Source organism: Manis pentadactyla, chromosome 9 (assembly GCF_030020395.1).
Source record: "Manis pentadactyla isolate mManPen7 chromosome 9, mManPen7.hap1, whole genome shotgun sequence".
Taxonomy (NCBI): Eukaryota; Metazoa; Chordata; class Mammalia; order Pholidota; family Manidae; genus Manis; species Manis pentadactyla.
Window position 1 is genome coordinate 40,782,167 of NC_080027.1, and position 15,583 is coordinate 40,797,749.

At 57.6% G+C, this 15,583-nt stretch overlaps 1 protein-coding gene across 1 annotated transcript in view; it reads right to left on the reverse strand.

The window, feature by feature from the left end:
- The window catches only part of ARHGEF17 (Rho guanine nucleotide exchange factor 17), a 54,224-nt gene extending 41,942 nt beyond the window's left edge, over positions 1–12,282 (reverse strand). The window contains exon 1 of the mRNA XM_036888600.2: positions 9,090–12,282. Within this exon, the coding sequence (XP_036744495.2) occupies positions 9,090–12,278 (3,189 nt within the window). The 5' untranslated portion in view covers positions 12,279–12,282. The remainder of the gene's footprint in view (positions 1–9,089) is intronic.
- Between the last annotated feature and the right edge of the window lie 3,301 nt (positions 12,283–15,583).

Below are 15,583 nucleotides of genomic sequence, written 5' to 3' on the forward strand. Positions count from 1 at the left end.
TCCCAGTGGCTGATAGGACCGACCCCTGAGCCTGAATTTAAACTGTCAGATTTTAACCTGCAAATTATTTCACCTGGTAGGACCTTCTCTCCATCCCAACATCACCTGCTCCTGTAAGTAAAGCTCCTCAGCTCTCTGCTCCCCGAGTCCACGATCAGACAATGCTTTCTAATGCACCGATCTGGCACAGCTCCCCCTCGGCTCCTAACCTTCCACAGCTCCCCACTGCCCACAGGACAAAGCCCAGGCTATTAAACTGGATACTCAAGGCCTTCGACCTGGCTCCTGCGTACTCGCAGCCTCTCCCTGTGCGCTCTGGGCAGGGAGGACCTCCCTGCCCCCTTGTCTCAGACATATATAGAGGCTTTTCTTACCTGAATCAGTCCAATACCTCAAAATGCCAAGGGATCCCCACCACCTCCCCTCTCGGGAACTCCCAGAGGCACCCTACATCTAGCAGTGAGGGGCTGGAGCAGCGCTGAGGTGCCCAGGACAGACTGCAGGAGAGAAAGGCTGCTAGAAAACACAGTTGGTTTCTACGGGTCTTTCCAGGTGGACCATCCTGGCATTCAAGGCCTGCCACTCTTCCTCTTCCTGCCTCCGGGCCTGCCAAGAAGTTGGGCATCTCACCACCAGCCCCATGCCAGGGTGACAAGGAGAGACAGAGGGGGACAGTGAGGAACCGGGGATGAGGCCTCGTGACACAGGCAAGGAGGAGCCAGAAGGATTTCTGAGGGGGAAGGGTCTCTTCCCATCCTTCTGCCCCTTCCCTTCCACATCTGCTCCTTGACCTACAGGGCCCTGTCCTGGGAAAGGACTGGATGTTTGTCCACAGGGGCTCTGAGGGAGGGGTCCAGCAGTCCCTGGAGACCAGGCTGTGGGGCTGGCTGGCGGCCAGGGCCTTGGGCCTCCCTCCCTCCTGCTCCCTGCTGCTCGGGAGCGGGGCTCGCTCACCCCCTGGGAACCAATAAACAGGAAACAGACACCAACCTGGTGCCTGCTCCCTCAGCCCGGCCCCCTCCATCCAGTTCCCACCTCCGCTGCTGCAGGACCTGCCCCACCTCTCCTCAGCCCCCGAGTCTCAATCATCTCCAATATATGAACAAGTTCAAACTAACAGGTATGGACTCCTGTAAAAAAAATCCTCAAGAATCCTTCATCTTGCGACCAGGAAATTCTACACTCTGAACTGGTAACCTCACAGGCACATGCTCGTAAAGCGGCCACAGTTTTGAGAGCTCCTAGACCTGGGGTCCTGGGAGCAGCACACAACAAGCATTACCTCTTTGGCCCTTCAAATACATTTCTCAGGGTCCCCATTTTACAGAGCGGAGAGGAAACTAAGGCTCAGAGCTGAGGTGCAATTGCTTCTTAGATATCACCCAGTGAGGGCAAGTCAGAGGCAGGTCTGACCCTAACCCTAATCAGTTGGACCCCAAAGCCCACCAGGCACACAGACTCACTGGCATGGAGGGGCTCTGAGCTGTGTTTCACAGGTTGGCTCCAAAGGGTCTGGGGCTCTGGCCAGAGAGGACTCTGGCTCTGCTCTGACTCTCCGGTCGGAGCTGGTGGTAACAAGGGAAGAGGGGAACTTGAGAGAGGAGTAAGGATAGTGGGCGTTCGGCTACACCCAACTGCCCAGACCCTCTCCCTCTGCCCACCTCCGTCCTCCAAACGTTGAGTCACCAACCCTTCCCAGGTACAGCCAGGATCCCACCTGCCCTTCTGTCCATAGCTTTGTCTGCTTCATGGCTGGAAAGAGATGCTGAGAATTCAAGCATCTTGGAGACCATGTCTCTTGGAATCTTAGAATCCTAACATCACAGCATCTTGGTCATGAGGGGAGGAACTAACACTTCTTAAGCACTTACTGTGTCCCAAGCCTTCCTGGCATTATTTCACTTAATCCTAACAATAATCCCTGGTAGAGTGAGGGGACAAAGCCCATCAAGAGGCTCAAATGTTGACTACTGAATGAATGAATGACAAAAGACCATGGAAAGAAGTGAATGCGATAAATGCAGTGGGCCCGAGTTCACAGGCTCTGCTTGATGACCAGCCCCAACCAGGGACTCTGGATCTCAGGGGCAGACAACCTGGCCCCTCTGCCTACCTGAGGGTGGGCAGAATAATGGCCCCCCAAAGAAGTCCATGTCCTAATCCCAGAACATGTGAACACGTTACCTTACGTGGCAAGAGGGAATTTGCCAATGTAATTAAGGATTTCGAGATGGGGAGATTATCTTGGATGATCTAGGTGGGCCCAAGATGACCACAAGGGTCCTTACAAGAGAGAGACAGAAGGTGTGGTTCAGAAAGAGAGATGTGAAGATGCTACGTTGCTGGCTTGAAGATGGAGGAAGGGGCCATGAACCAAGAAATGACAGCAGCCATCAGGTGCTGAAAAGGCAAGGAAGCAGGCTGTCCCCTGAAGCCTCCACAGGGGATGGAGCCCTGCTAACACCTCCATATTAGTCCAGTGAGACTCATTTCTTCTGACTTCCAGACTGTAAGACAGTATTTGTATGTTTTAAGCCATGGAGTGTGTAGTAATTTGCTACAGCAGCAACAGGAAACTAATCCGCCACCCGTGTGCCAGCCTAGACCTTGTAATCACCTCCAGTCTGCCCACCTCGGGGACCTCTGCAGACTCCCCTTTCATGCTCTCCTGCCCAGGGAGACTCTCAGAGCCCTGACTTCCCTAAGCCCCAGAGGAAGTTAGCATCACCACCGATGGGGACAGGCTCCAGAGTGAGCCACAAGCGTGGGGAGAGACCCAAGAGACCCCATCTGTCCGCGGGGGTGGGAGGAACCAGCTGGTGGTAGGGGAAAGGGCCCTGGGGCCAGACCAGGGTGAGTCCCAGCCCCACACCGAGCCTGTCTTCTCAGCGGCCTAAAGGGGCTGTAAGCCCCCACCCGCCAGCACTTCAGTTCATTAGTCAGGACCCCACTCAGGAGAACTGTTCCTAACAGCCCTGGGAAGGGTTTTATCCTGGCGCCCAAGAGCCTGGAGGAATCTGTAGCTCAGAGAGGGGAAAGGACTTATTTAAGACCACACAGCAGGAAATGGAGAGGCTAAGACTGGAACCCAGGCCTCCTGACCCCTACTGCAGACTTCTGTGTGCTACACCAGGTCATTCCTGGGGACCCCCATGCTATTGGAAGGGGTCACGATGCCCCTCTGGGAATGCAGATACCGTGACAGGGGCCCTAGGCCCCTGCCTGTCACAGGCTAGGGCTCACTCACTGTTCGGGGCACAGCAGCCTGGCAGTTTCCCCTGCCTCTGTCCACCCCTGGAATGCCCCAGAACCCTGAGGGTAGAAATGAGGGTGGAGAGCGGGGGATTAACTCCCATGGTGGGGCATCAGCTCCAATAAGTTTCTGCTCCCCAGGGGACCTGGGCCCTCATTTCAGGGCCTGCCAGCAAGGCGCCAGGCTGCCTGGGCACACTTCCCAGTAAGTATGCCAGGGCTGCAAGCCTTTCTGGGAAACATGGGCTCCCCCTCCCCTGCACTACCATCGCCATCCCTGCCAGCTCTGCTCAGTGGGAACTCCATGGGACCAGTGCGTGGGCGAGGAGTCAAGATACCCAGGGTCTAATCCCATACCTGAGCTGTAGGGCCTTGGGCAAACCTCTGCCCCTTCTGGGTCTGCTTCTTCATCTATATACTGGGGCCATGGTATTGTCCACCTTAATGAGGACCAGAAGGGAGGGCGCAGGCTGTCCTGGAGTGGTGTGAGCTCCTCCGGGGACATACAAGCTGAAGCTGATGGGTGTCACCGTGGTTGCAGAGGAGACCAGCGGGATATGGCCTGTCACTATCCTCAGTGGGGCCCTGTGGTGGTTCCACCCTCCTGAACTTTGAGCCAAGCCGATGTAGGTCTACACAGGGTAGTCAGTACGGCCTACTGCCCCAGTCTGCCCTGGGGGCTTTGTCAATCTCCCCTCCTCACCCTAAGCAGCCCCTCATATACTGCCCAGTTATAGGAGCTACAGGAGTTGTGTTCACCGTGAATGCTGGGGGCCAGGCCCTCACAAAGCCCTCTGGGCTGTGGCAGAAACCCACCACCCCTACCCCAGCCCAAGCCACAATCTGCTCTTGACCAGATTATTCCAGTAGCCTTTTGAATGGCCCCCTGCTCCCACCATGGGTTCCAGAAATCTACCCTGACGGAGCAGCCAGAGCAGACCTGTGGAAGCCTAAGTGAGATCGCGTCACTGCTCTGCTCAGAATCTTCCAGCAATCCCTACCCACATCACTTCAAGTTAATGTGAGGTCCTCCTATTGGCCTGTGAGATCTGCCTCGACCCTGAACTACTTCCACCCTCCCTCACCTCTCTGACCGCCTCTCCATCTTTGCTCCATTCACACACAGTCCTCCTGATAATCTCTCAAATACACTTCTACCTCAGGACCTTTGTACTGGCTGCTCCTCTCTGCCCAAAATGCTCTTCCTCCCAGACAGGCACCTGGCTTGCTCCTCCACTTCCTCCAGGCCTCTGCTCAAATGCCACTTCTCAGACAGACCTTCCCAGACCTCCTGATCTAAATAGTAACCCCTCCCTGTAATTTTCTACTCCCTTATCCTGCTTTCTTTTGCTCCTCAGCTCCTACCTTTCCCTGACACATAATGTAACTACTCATAGACAGATCTCACTAGTCTGGAAGCTCCATGAGGCCAGGCCTTTATTTTGTTTGCTGCTGTACCCTCAGGGCCTAGAAAAGTGCCTGCGGTGTCTAGGGGCTCAGTATTTGTTAAATGGATGAACGCACTCTGCTACCAAGAGTCAGCAAGTCTGCGAAACAAGCTCCTGTGGAACACGACCTGTCCCATCTTGCCGCCTCCTTGCCTCTGCTCAAAGGTACCCTCCTCCTGGAAGCCCTCCCTCTCTTCTCTGGCGATTCAAACTCCTGCAGTTTTTAAGGCCAGGCTCCAGGCACAGCCTCCTTCAGGAAGCCTCCCCTTCCAGCCTCCAGCCCAGGCCTTCAACATCCTGTCCTTCAGTCTGCTTCTAGATTCTGAACACTCTGAGTGTCTCTGCTCACCAGGCTGCCTGGGGGTGCCTCCACCCCATTGTGGGGCGCATGTGTAGCCTGAGATCACAGACGGGAGGGAAGGAAGGAGGAGGGGCAAGTCCCTACACTGGGAGTAGGGCTGGGGACCGGATTAGCAGCAGATCACAGCCTCCCAATCCCAGCTGGTCCCGGAAATGTGGGGCTGGAAAATGTCAGACTCAGCTCTGGTCCATCCCCCAACTTGTCACCTCTGGAGGGGGACACATTCCTGGGCTACACTCCCTCCAATAGCCCAGGGTCCTCAGGAAGGAGTGGGGGGCAGGGGATAAACAGAGGGGAAGGGACAGCCCTCTGCTTGTCCTCCCCCATCCCAGCCTCCTCCTGCTGGGTGACAAGACATTTAATTATAGATATTTGGTACCACTCAGAATTCCAAATGTCCTAATCGCCTCCCCTCCCAGAACCAGTTTCCATGGAAAAATCACAGCAAAGAGCCAAGGAGGGAAAGGAGAGAACCCCCACCCCCATGGGTTCCCTGCCAAGAGCAGACAGAGAAGAAAGGTGACAAAGAGCGGCAGCCCAGGTCTTCGCCAGAGAGGCAGAGAACTGGCTGGGCGAGCTGGGAGACGGGTGGGGCTGAGTCTGCTGGGGGCAGGGATGGGAGGAAAGGCCACCTCCTGGTGTCTGGGCCTCGCTCTGCCCTGCCTTGCTGTGTGACTTTAGACCCAACATTCTCCTGAGTTTCTAAAGTTCTTTCCATCCCAACCCCAGGCCCTGGTGAATTAAATAACCACCACGAAGATGTTCAGACTGTTAGAGGTACACAAGTGCCACCCCCGAACTGCCCCCCAACCCTGTTCCCCTACTCAGATGGCAGAATCCCTCCCAGAAACAGGGATCCCTTGGGCCTCCTCACCTCCAAGACACTGGCATTCTAGAATTCAGTGGGAATCTAACAGTCTGCAATTCTAAGAATTCAGCACTGTTAAGATTCCCACAGCTTTCACATTTGAGGAATGAAACCTTCAGAGTGTCTGGCATATAGTAAGCCAGATACATAAATGTAAGCTACTGGTATTGCAACCCCAATATGCTAAAGTGTGAGTCCATTCATCCATGATTCTGAGACACAAGTCACTTCCAGTTTCTGGGCTACAGTTGTCACATCTGTCAAATGGGTATCAGAACCTGAGAGCAGAAAGTTGGACTACAAGATTCTACTTTAAGGCCAGGGTTGGGAGAAGCCCTGGGATGAAGAGTCACTGATTACCTACGCTGCTCTGGGCCTGAGTGGAAATGACAAGGGGCTCCCACAGCCCTCCTGCGCCCCAGCACATACACAGTTGGTGTTCACGGAATACGCTGGGTTCCTAGGTTCTTACAGCTGTTACAGAGAGCTGCCTTTCTCTCCCTTCCAGCCACATCCCAGGGCCTCCTGTATTCCTTGACCACCTTGCAGGCTGTCCTTCCTACAAAGACTCAAAGACCAGGCAGTCAGAAGTCCCACTGCACAGATGGGAAAACCAAGCCCAAGGTTACTCTGTCCAGGTCTTAGAGCTAGTCAGAGGCTGAGCCAGGCCTCCTGCTCCCAGCAATGTGGGTAACACTGTGTGGAGGGCAAATATAGACTCTGGTCTGGAAGAAACTTTGAGTTTGAGGGACTCCCGAAGCCTGGGGTCAGGTCACGGGCCCTGTCTGCCCTTGGTGCCCACTCCTGGCAGCTCCTGGCTGGGTTCACACTGATCTCTGCCTCTGCTTTTCCCTTCTTATTCCAGAACCCATACCACATCATGTCTACCCACAGCCCAGGGAGCGTGACTGGAGCCCCAGGCCTGAACCGAGGGGACACTGTCTCCTCCAAGGAGTCCAGCAGGAGGGGGTGGGCGGCTGCTCCCCATCTTCCTGGAGCCAGAAGGAAGGGGACAGCAGGAGAGATTTGGGCTAGCAGAGGGGAGAACTTCCAGGCTTTATGAGGGGGTGGGAAATTAGGGGATGGTGAACCTCTTTGAGCCAACTCAAGTCCACCGGGTTATACTGAGGCCTGGAGTGCTCGGTCCTGGGCTCAGAAACCAGCAGGGGGCAGGGAGGGAGGTCAAGGCTGGTCACTGAGGAGCAGCTGGGCAGTGGAGCCTGTTCTTCCTCCTCTCTTCTGCTGCCAGGGAGAGAGTGACCACACCACCCACTCCCTGTACAAGAGCCTACCAGAAGGGGAAAGTGAGGCATAGAGCAGGGAAGTGACTGATCCTAGACCACACAGGGATCTGGGGCCAAGGTGTAAACCCTGTTCTTCCAATGATAGACTCGCCCCTGAAGGGTATGAGGGGACATCAAGCTGGGCTGGACAGATGAGAGGACTAGAGTGGGAAAAGGCTTGGAGATGCGAGAGAGTGTCTGGGGAAGGCAGAGAGAAGTCTGTGTTACAGGCAGGTAGGTCCCACCTCATAACCCTCTGGGTGGGGTGGGGTGAGCTGGGGCAGGATGGGGAGAGACTGTGAAGGAAGGCAGACCGGGAGTCGATTCTGCAAAGCCTCCCTCCTCCTGTCCAGGTCTCACTGCCTCTTCTCAGGAGCACCCCCTCCCACAGCCTCCCTAAGTGCCCTTGGTTCATCCCTGCCCTCTCTCCTAATTTAGCCTTCGAGGCCCCCAGAGGAGATAATTATGTGGGAAAGGCAGGTGGGGAGGGACCGAGGCAGGGGCTCCCCTTGCTCTCATGCTCGCCCACCCCCATTTCAAAGACAATGGCACTGAAGCTACGTGTACCTGAGCCGTCCTACCAGAGGAAGGACAGGTCCAAAATTCCCCCTCTCCCCACTCTGCTTGCTGACTCTCTGTGGCCTCTGTGAGAGACACGAGAGCCAGGACCAGAGACAAGGAGAGAGAAACGGGGAGCGAGAGAGTTCAGTGGGGCCGTGAGCGTGCTGGAAATGGGGAGTGACCAAATTTGTCCAGGGTTTAGGGTTTCCAGGCTCATCACAGGCAGGGAACACAGTGGGAGTGTAGGCCACGGTTGAAATTACCCTGGGCCACCCAGGCCACCCCCACACCAGGCCTAGAATCCAGAGCCTAGAATCTAGCTTCCAGTTTGGATGCTGGGATATCACGCCACCTAGAACCATTTTGTACCCACAGCCAAAACTCGAGGGATGGCTGAAGCCAGAAGGCAGAAGTGGGGTGGGGAGGAGCTCAGGGTGAGCCTGTCCCCAGGGCTTGAAGTCTGGCAGAGGAAGGGGGAAGCATCTCAGCATCCCCAGGAAGGGGACGGGGTGGGGAGAGATGCAAGCCAGCACGGTGGGGGAACAGCACCTCTTGGCTTCAGCAGCTCCTCCCTGTCCCTGCCCTCCCTATCAGACTCGTTCTAATCAGAAGACGCTTTGGCAGAACTTAGACCCCAAGACTGCCACAACTCCAACCCACGGACTCCCCCTAAATCTGTGCAGCACTAGGTGGATGGAGACACAGGTACCACCTTGTCCACAACCCCTCTGATTTTACATGGGGAGGCTGAGTCACAGAGAAAGGTGAGGGCTGTCCATGTACTTTATGGAGTAATGCCTTGTAATAAAATAATGCCTTGTACCTCTCCAATTCTTCCAGGCCCAGAGACAAACCCATATTATGATTTGCCACAGGAAAATGATGAGGAAGGACAACCCATGTCAACTGTGGGCCCCAAGCCCAAACATCCTACAAGGGGCCTGGCCAGTAAGGCGGCAAGTCTTGAGAAAGTTCCACTACCCTCACGCCTCCCTGTGTATTTATAATGAAGAACCAGATAGGAATCTCTAAAATCAGTCCCTGAGAAACATCTAAAGGACTAAATTAGAACCCTTTGATATTATCATCCAGAATACCTTAGACAAGACCCTTTAACAGTAGCACCGGTAGAAGCCTAAAGCTTTGGGGCCTGAGTAGACAGGAACCCTGAGCCATTAACACCCTGGTACTGTCAGGGCCAGAGAAGCACCCTCAGACATGCGCACCTGCCCAGTGAGCACACTCAGAAAGCTCCCACGAAGTCAGCGCCTCTGGCCCTCCACTGCCCCCCAGAAAGGCCCCCACAGAAGACTCACCACCTGCGGCTTGCTGCAGCATTTGCTGGCTGGGGCAGGCTCTTCTGGAGCCCGTGTTGCCTCAGGGGGCTTGGCCTCGGCAGAGGGCGGTGCAGCAGGAGCCAAGCAGGGCATATCCACTGGTACTGGGGCAGGAACCTCGCCAGAGTGGAGGGTCAACATGTACTGCTTAGTGACGTCTTCGAGTGATGGTGCCTGCAATGCAGAGTGGGCTCTGGCAGGGAAGCCCACGGGCTCAGGCACAGCCACAGGGGGACCAACAGAAGTCAGTGGTTCAGGCACCATGATGGGTGTGAAGGTGGTGGGCACACTGGCATGGCGAACATGTTTGGATGAAGGTCGAGCCCGAGACAGGCTGCCAGTATGGTCCTGACCGCCCTCCTCTCTCTGTAGCTCCTGATGACTGCTCCGGGCTGGGTGCTTCTTGGAACCACAGTGGATGAGCCGTGGGGACAGAACATCAGCCAGTTTAGGGTCAAGATGGAAATCACGGTGGGTAGTGGAGGAGGCATGTGGGGCCTCAGGTAGGGTCCTCTCAGACTGTGCCCTGCCCCTGGCAGGACTGGGCTCCTCCGGTTCTGCCAGCCGCTCTGCAAGGATGGGCTCACTGCAGGAGGGAGGCAGTATTGGCTCCACCTCTCTGATGGGCTCCCCTCCAGGGCCCTCAAATCCAGGTCCAGCCAGCTCCCCACGGCGGCTGGGATCACTCAGAGATTTCTTCTTAGGGGCTTTGCCAGCAACCCTGTCATCTGCCATACATCCCAAGGTACCAGGCTCCTGAACAATGCTCTGAATAACCTCCTGGTAACCCTTGCTCTCTTCACTGCCCACAGACCAGTCACTGTGGCCACTGGTCAAGCCCTCATCCACAGCTGGTGCCACTGGAAGCCCTGTCTTGGGGCTCAGAGAGCCCAGAAGGTTGCTATCCACAGAGAATCCAGAGGGCTCCTCGGAGGTGGCCGCCCGGTGGCGCTGTGGAATCGGGTCACTCAGTGACCTATAGGCCTCACCTGCCTCCCCATTGCTCAGTTCTGTCCCACCAGGGCCTGAAGGTGGAACTTTGCGTCTCCGACGTAGGGCACCTGGTGTGGGAGGGGTATCAGGGGAAACCAGGGCCCACCCTCCCAGATTGTCTTCAGCCCCAGGGCCATGGTGGTTGGTTTGGGTCGGGGATGAGGAAAGGGGCCGCCATACCCCTGCAGAACCCAGGCTGCAAAAGGCTGAAACAGAAGGCTCAGGGTCGGCCCCAATGCCCTCATCTGTCAGGCTGGACTCAGGGCCAGAGAGCTCCTCCTGGGACCGCTGCCCTTGGGTTGTACCTCCTGCCCAGTCAGGGCTTCCAGGGCGGACATCGCTTCCATCATCCTGCTGGGCACCCATGCGCTGAATCTTCTCAAAAACCTGACGGGCCTCTTGCACATACTGATCCTGGATGACAAGGGGCAGTGGATCCTCCTTGGCACCTGGGCCTGACAGCAGGAGCTCAGAGGAGCTGGGCTTCAGGGTGCTGGTGCGGGGTATGCGGCGGGCCATGGGCTTCTCAGAACAGGTAAACGACTTTGCCCTCCGGAGGGTGGCTGTCAAGTCCTTGAGTGTGGGGCGGGTACTAGGTGATGCTGGGGCTGGAGTAGGCATGGGCCCTAGTTGCCCCACCGAGCCACTTGCTGGTGGTGAGTCTCTGCCATCTAAGGAGCTACTCCCAAAGTCCCCGGGGCGCCCACCAGGCTTTCGGACCCTCAGCTCCGAAAGGTCTGAACGCAAGAAACTGAGCAGGGTCAGGGTCTCCGAGGCGATATCTGGATTTGACAAGGACTTCCGCTGCTGACTCTTGTCCGACTCCAATCCTCCATCTCTCAGAGCCCTTGTGGTGCCCACAGGTCCTTTAGTGCGGGTTCGGGTCTGGGGCCTTAGGAGTCCTTCCCCAGCTCCAAAGCTAGGGGAGCGATACACACCCCAGGCCCCAGAACCCCGGCTAGCCCACAGGTCCTCATCCTTGAGGGTCTCTGTGCTGGAGTATCTGCTGCTGCCCTGGGAGCCTGCTGGGCTGGCCAGGTATGCAGGAAAGCTCACCTTGGCCACACGGAAAGCTCCCCCCCCAGTGTCGGACAAGGGCTGAAGTCCCTCATAGGGCCCTGGAACACAGGAGGAAGAGCCAACACCCCAGTCCTGGGGCCCTTCGTCACTAAGGGCTCTTGGAGATTTGGGGGGCTCGGGGCTCCTGGCTTCCCCTGCTGAGTCCATGCTGCTCACATTTAACCCATAATTGTCCGGCCTACAATCCTTATCCAAGAGAGAGCTTGCAGGCCTATGCCCCGGCCTCCCTCCCCAGCGGTGGCTGCCCTCACCGTCTTGGTCCTCGTCACTGCCCGAGGAGTGGCCGCCGCGGTAGGCCGGGCTCTGCGTCCTGGGCGGCTGCGGCGGGCCCTCCTCTTCCTCCTCGCTGGAGCTGGCAGCTCGGCTGCGGCTGACAGGATAGGAGGAGGAGATGGAGGAGGAGCAGGAGCAGGAGGCCCGGGCCCCGGCCTGCGGTTGGGAGAAGCTATGCCAAGAATGTAAACCATCCGCCGGACGCTGCGCCCGCTCCTGCTGCTGTCGCCGCCGCCTCCCCTCGGTCCCTGAGCCGGGCAGCGGCCGTGCAGAACGCAGGCCCGCCAGGGGAAAGCATGTCCGAGGAGGCGGCGTCGGTGGCTGCCGGGGCTCCCGGGTCGGGGGCTCCCACGCGGCACCCTCCGGGCTGGGGGTCCCGGAGGCCTCAGAGTCAGCACTGGGCCGCCTGGAGCCAGGGCCACTGAAGAGCTTGCGCATCTCGGTGACGCTGGGCCAGGCCCCACGAGCGGCTCCTTCGGCCGCTTCTTCCGCGGCCCCGGGGGAGACACCCCCGTCCCGGGCTCCGGCAGAGTCGTCGTCCAGGCGCGGCGCGTCGAAGCGCCGAGAGAGCTGGCGCACCGACGGCGAGAGGCTGCGGAGCGGGCGCGGCTGCGCGGGGGCGGCCGGGGCCCCCGACGCCAGTTTGGACACGCGCCGGGAGGGCTGGCCCGGGACCTCCGCGGCTGGCCGGCACGAGGCGCGGCGCCGCAGCCCGGGGGTGTCGGTGGCTTCCTCCCTCCGCCCGGGCCCGCCGCTCCAGCGCTCCAGTAGCTTGAACGAGACGCTGCGATACAGCGGGGGCCGGGGCACCCCGTCCGCCATGGTGGCTGCACTCACTCCGGGGGGGCCGGCCTCGGGGAGCCGCGGCCAACCCCCCCTGCACCCCTGATCCCAAGGAGCGCAGCGGCCAGATTCCGAAGGCCTGGGTCCTGCACCGGCAGTGAGAAGGGGTTTGCGGGGAGTGGGCGCAGAGACCTGAGCAGAGTTTTATCTGCCGCCGCTCAAATTTCTGCGGCCGCGAGCGGCTTCAGCTCCATCCCGCGCGGCCCCTCCCGCCTCAGCACCGGCCCCCGCCTCGGACGGTGCGCCAGGGAGCATCGCGGCCCGGCCCGGTCGGGGCAGGATCCTAGCGCTCCGCTCCTCGACTCTGCGCCCGCCAGCCAGTCCGCCTTCCCTCGCGCTCCCGCTCCGGATCCCGCTCCCTCCCTCTTGGCTGCTAGCTCCTCGCTCCCTTTTGTTGCAAATAAACTTTGTGGCAGAGGAAAGGGGGCGGAGGGCGGGGCCTCGCGCCCAAAAGAGGGGGTGGGCTCCGGACGCGCGCACTAGGCTGGGAATCGGGAGTTGGGGGGAGGGAATCGAGGAGGAGGCCAGTGAGAAACAAGACTGCTTAAACATGCAAACCGAAGCGACCCTCCAGTTGAGCCCCTCGGGAGCCCAGCGGCCCCTAGGGGACTCGCTCCGACCCACGCAAGCTCTGAGTATGGTCAGCTCCGCGGATCTACAACCAGGGCGGCGCACCCACTGAGGTCCAGACGCCTTCCCGCGTAAACACCTCCTGCCCAAGGTACCCCAACATGGCAACCTCGGACCCATAAACTCTCGTACACACCGGCACTCAGGTACACACATAAACAATCCCAGCCGGGAAAGGGGCAGGACTCTCCGCCAGGGGGAAGCAGTGGGCGCGGTGGAGCCCCCGGACGCCAGCGGCTCCCTGTCCCGCCCCTTCACCCCGCCCAGGCCACGCCTCTTACCCGGCCTTCCGCGGCGAATCTCGCTGTAGCTGCGACCGGGTCCCGCCTCTCGGGCCCCTAAACGCTCCGCCCCTCCAATCTCTGCGGCCTGTCCAGCTCGGACCGTTGTCCACCTACACGTCCCACGTAGCTCCACCCTTTGTGGCCACACCTCCAGCCGCCCTCTAGTTTCCAGCCGGTGGCCTGAGCCACGCCCCTCCACCTGCCCCCGCCATCTCGCGGCTCCTCTATGCTCCACCCTGCGCTGCATTCAGAGTACCCGCCTGCTCTCCGGGGTACGCGGCTCTTACGCCCTCTACTGGCCCGATTTGCCCACCGCCCTCACCCCCCACCTCCCATGGAGCCCTGGACCGGTAAAGCAGCACCCACCGCTGCAAAACAGGAGGGCTGAGACTTCATTTTAGTCGTTTTCTAGTCCCTTTAGAGTCGATTCAAACATAATCGCTAGCAAAACGCACTTGCCTCTCTCTGCTTTCGGCCTCACACACCAAAGGAGCTTCGACGAGAATGCCCTCTACTTGCCACTGCCAAACCAGCACTGCTACCTGCGGCCGCTCCACCCTCCTGACGGGAAAGGTGTGGGTTGCCTGTCCTGCTTTAAGCTGATCCAACCCTGTGCTCCCCTCCTGCCTTTGCCCTAATCTGGCTAGTCTCCTATAGCACCGGTACTGCAGCCTTCCCCACCCCCACCTGCCTCTGCTAGGTCCCATTCATTCTTCCGGGTCCAGTTTAAGTGCAGGACAACTTCTCTACATCTGAATGAACAAATGGGAATTTATAGAGTACCTTGCAAGTATGGGTAATGTTTTTTATTTAATCCTCAAGCTACCTGCGGAGGTAGATATTATTGCCCTTTCTCTGTGGATCATGAAGAAGTAATTTTGACCTGTGTCAAAGTCCTGAAGTAGCTTCTGCTATGACTCAAATTCAAGTTTTAGGAGTTTCAAACACCATGCTTCTCCAGACAGGCCTCCCTGTTCCTAGATCTCCAATGAAGAAAGGGGTTCTCTCTCATTTGAGCCCCAGCAGCCTCCGTGTCCTCCTTGAGCCTGGCTTACTCTCCCTGGGAACAGGGCCTGATCTGACTAATGCTTCCTTCAGCCTAAGAGGACTGTGGCTGGGCCTGACCAGGCTGGGAGGCCCTGGTCCAGATGAGAGGGGCAGGAATGGGCCTAGGACAGGATGGCAGACAATCAGGGATTGCTTAACTATGGCATGAAAGAGGAAGTCCTCAGCCAGGACTCAGGCTCTGCTTGCTGTTTCACTTGGGTTGTGTCAAAACATTGTAGGGAGAAAGCTTTTCCTCTTCGAGTTGAGACCACCTTCTATAAGTCCCTCACTTACTTCTCTGGGCCACAGCTACCTCATCTGGAAAGTCAGGAGTGTGTCCAGGTTTCCCCAGGAATGCCTCTGACTCTATTTGAAGTCAGACTCTTGTCTTCTCTGCAGTGTTTTCTTTCTACTCTTTTAGGGAAGTTTTGGTAGGGTGGGGAGACCCTCAACCCAGGAGTCACTGCTCTCTCCTCCAGTAATGCTTTCTGAACTCCTTCACACCTCGTCATATTCTATCTTCACATCACTTCTGGGATTGAGGTTCTTATGCCCATATCACAGATGGGTACACGTTGGAGGGAGCAGGCTCAGGCCACAGGCCCCCAGCATCCTCCAGCCTGGCTGGGCCTTTGGATCAGGAATCCCTTGGTGGGGAGGGAGAGTGTCTAAGGACCTCCATGAACAGGAAGCTCACCCAATCAGAGAGTGGCATGGCTGCTTCCTGCACCTCAAAGTCCTCCCACCCCAGCCCCTTCTGATTCAGAATGAGACAGAAAGTTATCTTCTAAGCACAGAGCAGGGCTAGGTGTGTTTAGCCCTCAGAAGACTCATCTAGGAGAGGGCTGGGAGCAGCAGGCACCTAACACCGTGCTGGAGTCCAGAGCTGGCCCAGGGCAAGCATCCTCCCAGATGCTGTATGAACTCTTCCTTTGGGCCTTGGGGTCTTCTCTGTGAAAGGGGATGAAAACAGTAACCCATCTACTGAGCGAGTTGTGGTGACCCAGCAAGATCACGGCTATAGAATCCCTTAGGGAAATCAAGAAGGGAAGCTTGTGATGGTCACAATCATGGTCAATGATGGGCCTCAGGTACTTAAGAGGGAGAAAGATGAGTAGGGAAGGAGAGGACCCCCAAGAAGCAACGAGCTCCAGGAAGGACTGTCTTAGGGGAAATCTGGCTCCTGACTCCATTTCCAAAGTTGAATAGAAATGACCTGAGATTGTCCCCTTTCCCTTGTAATTAGACCTCAAGTACATAAATTAGGTTATTTATAACCTTTTGTTCAGGACACATTCACACCAGGTGTTTAACTGGCTCCCA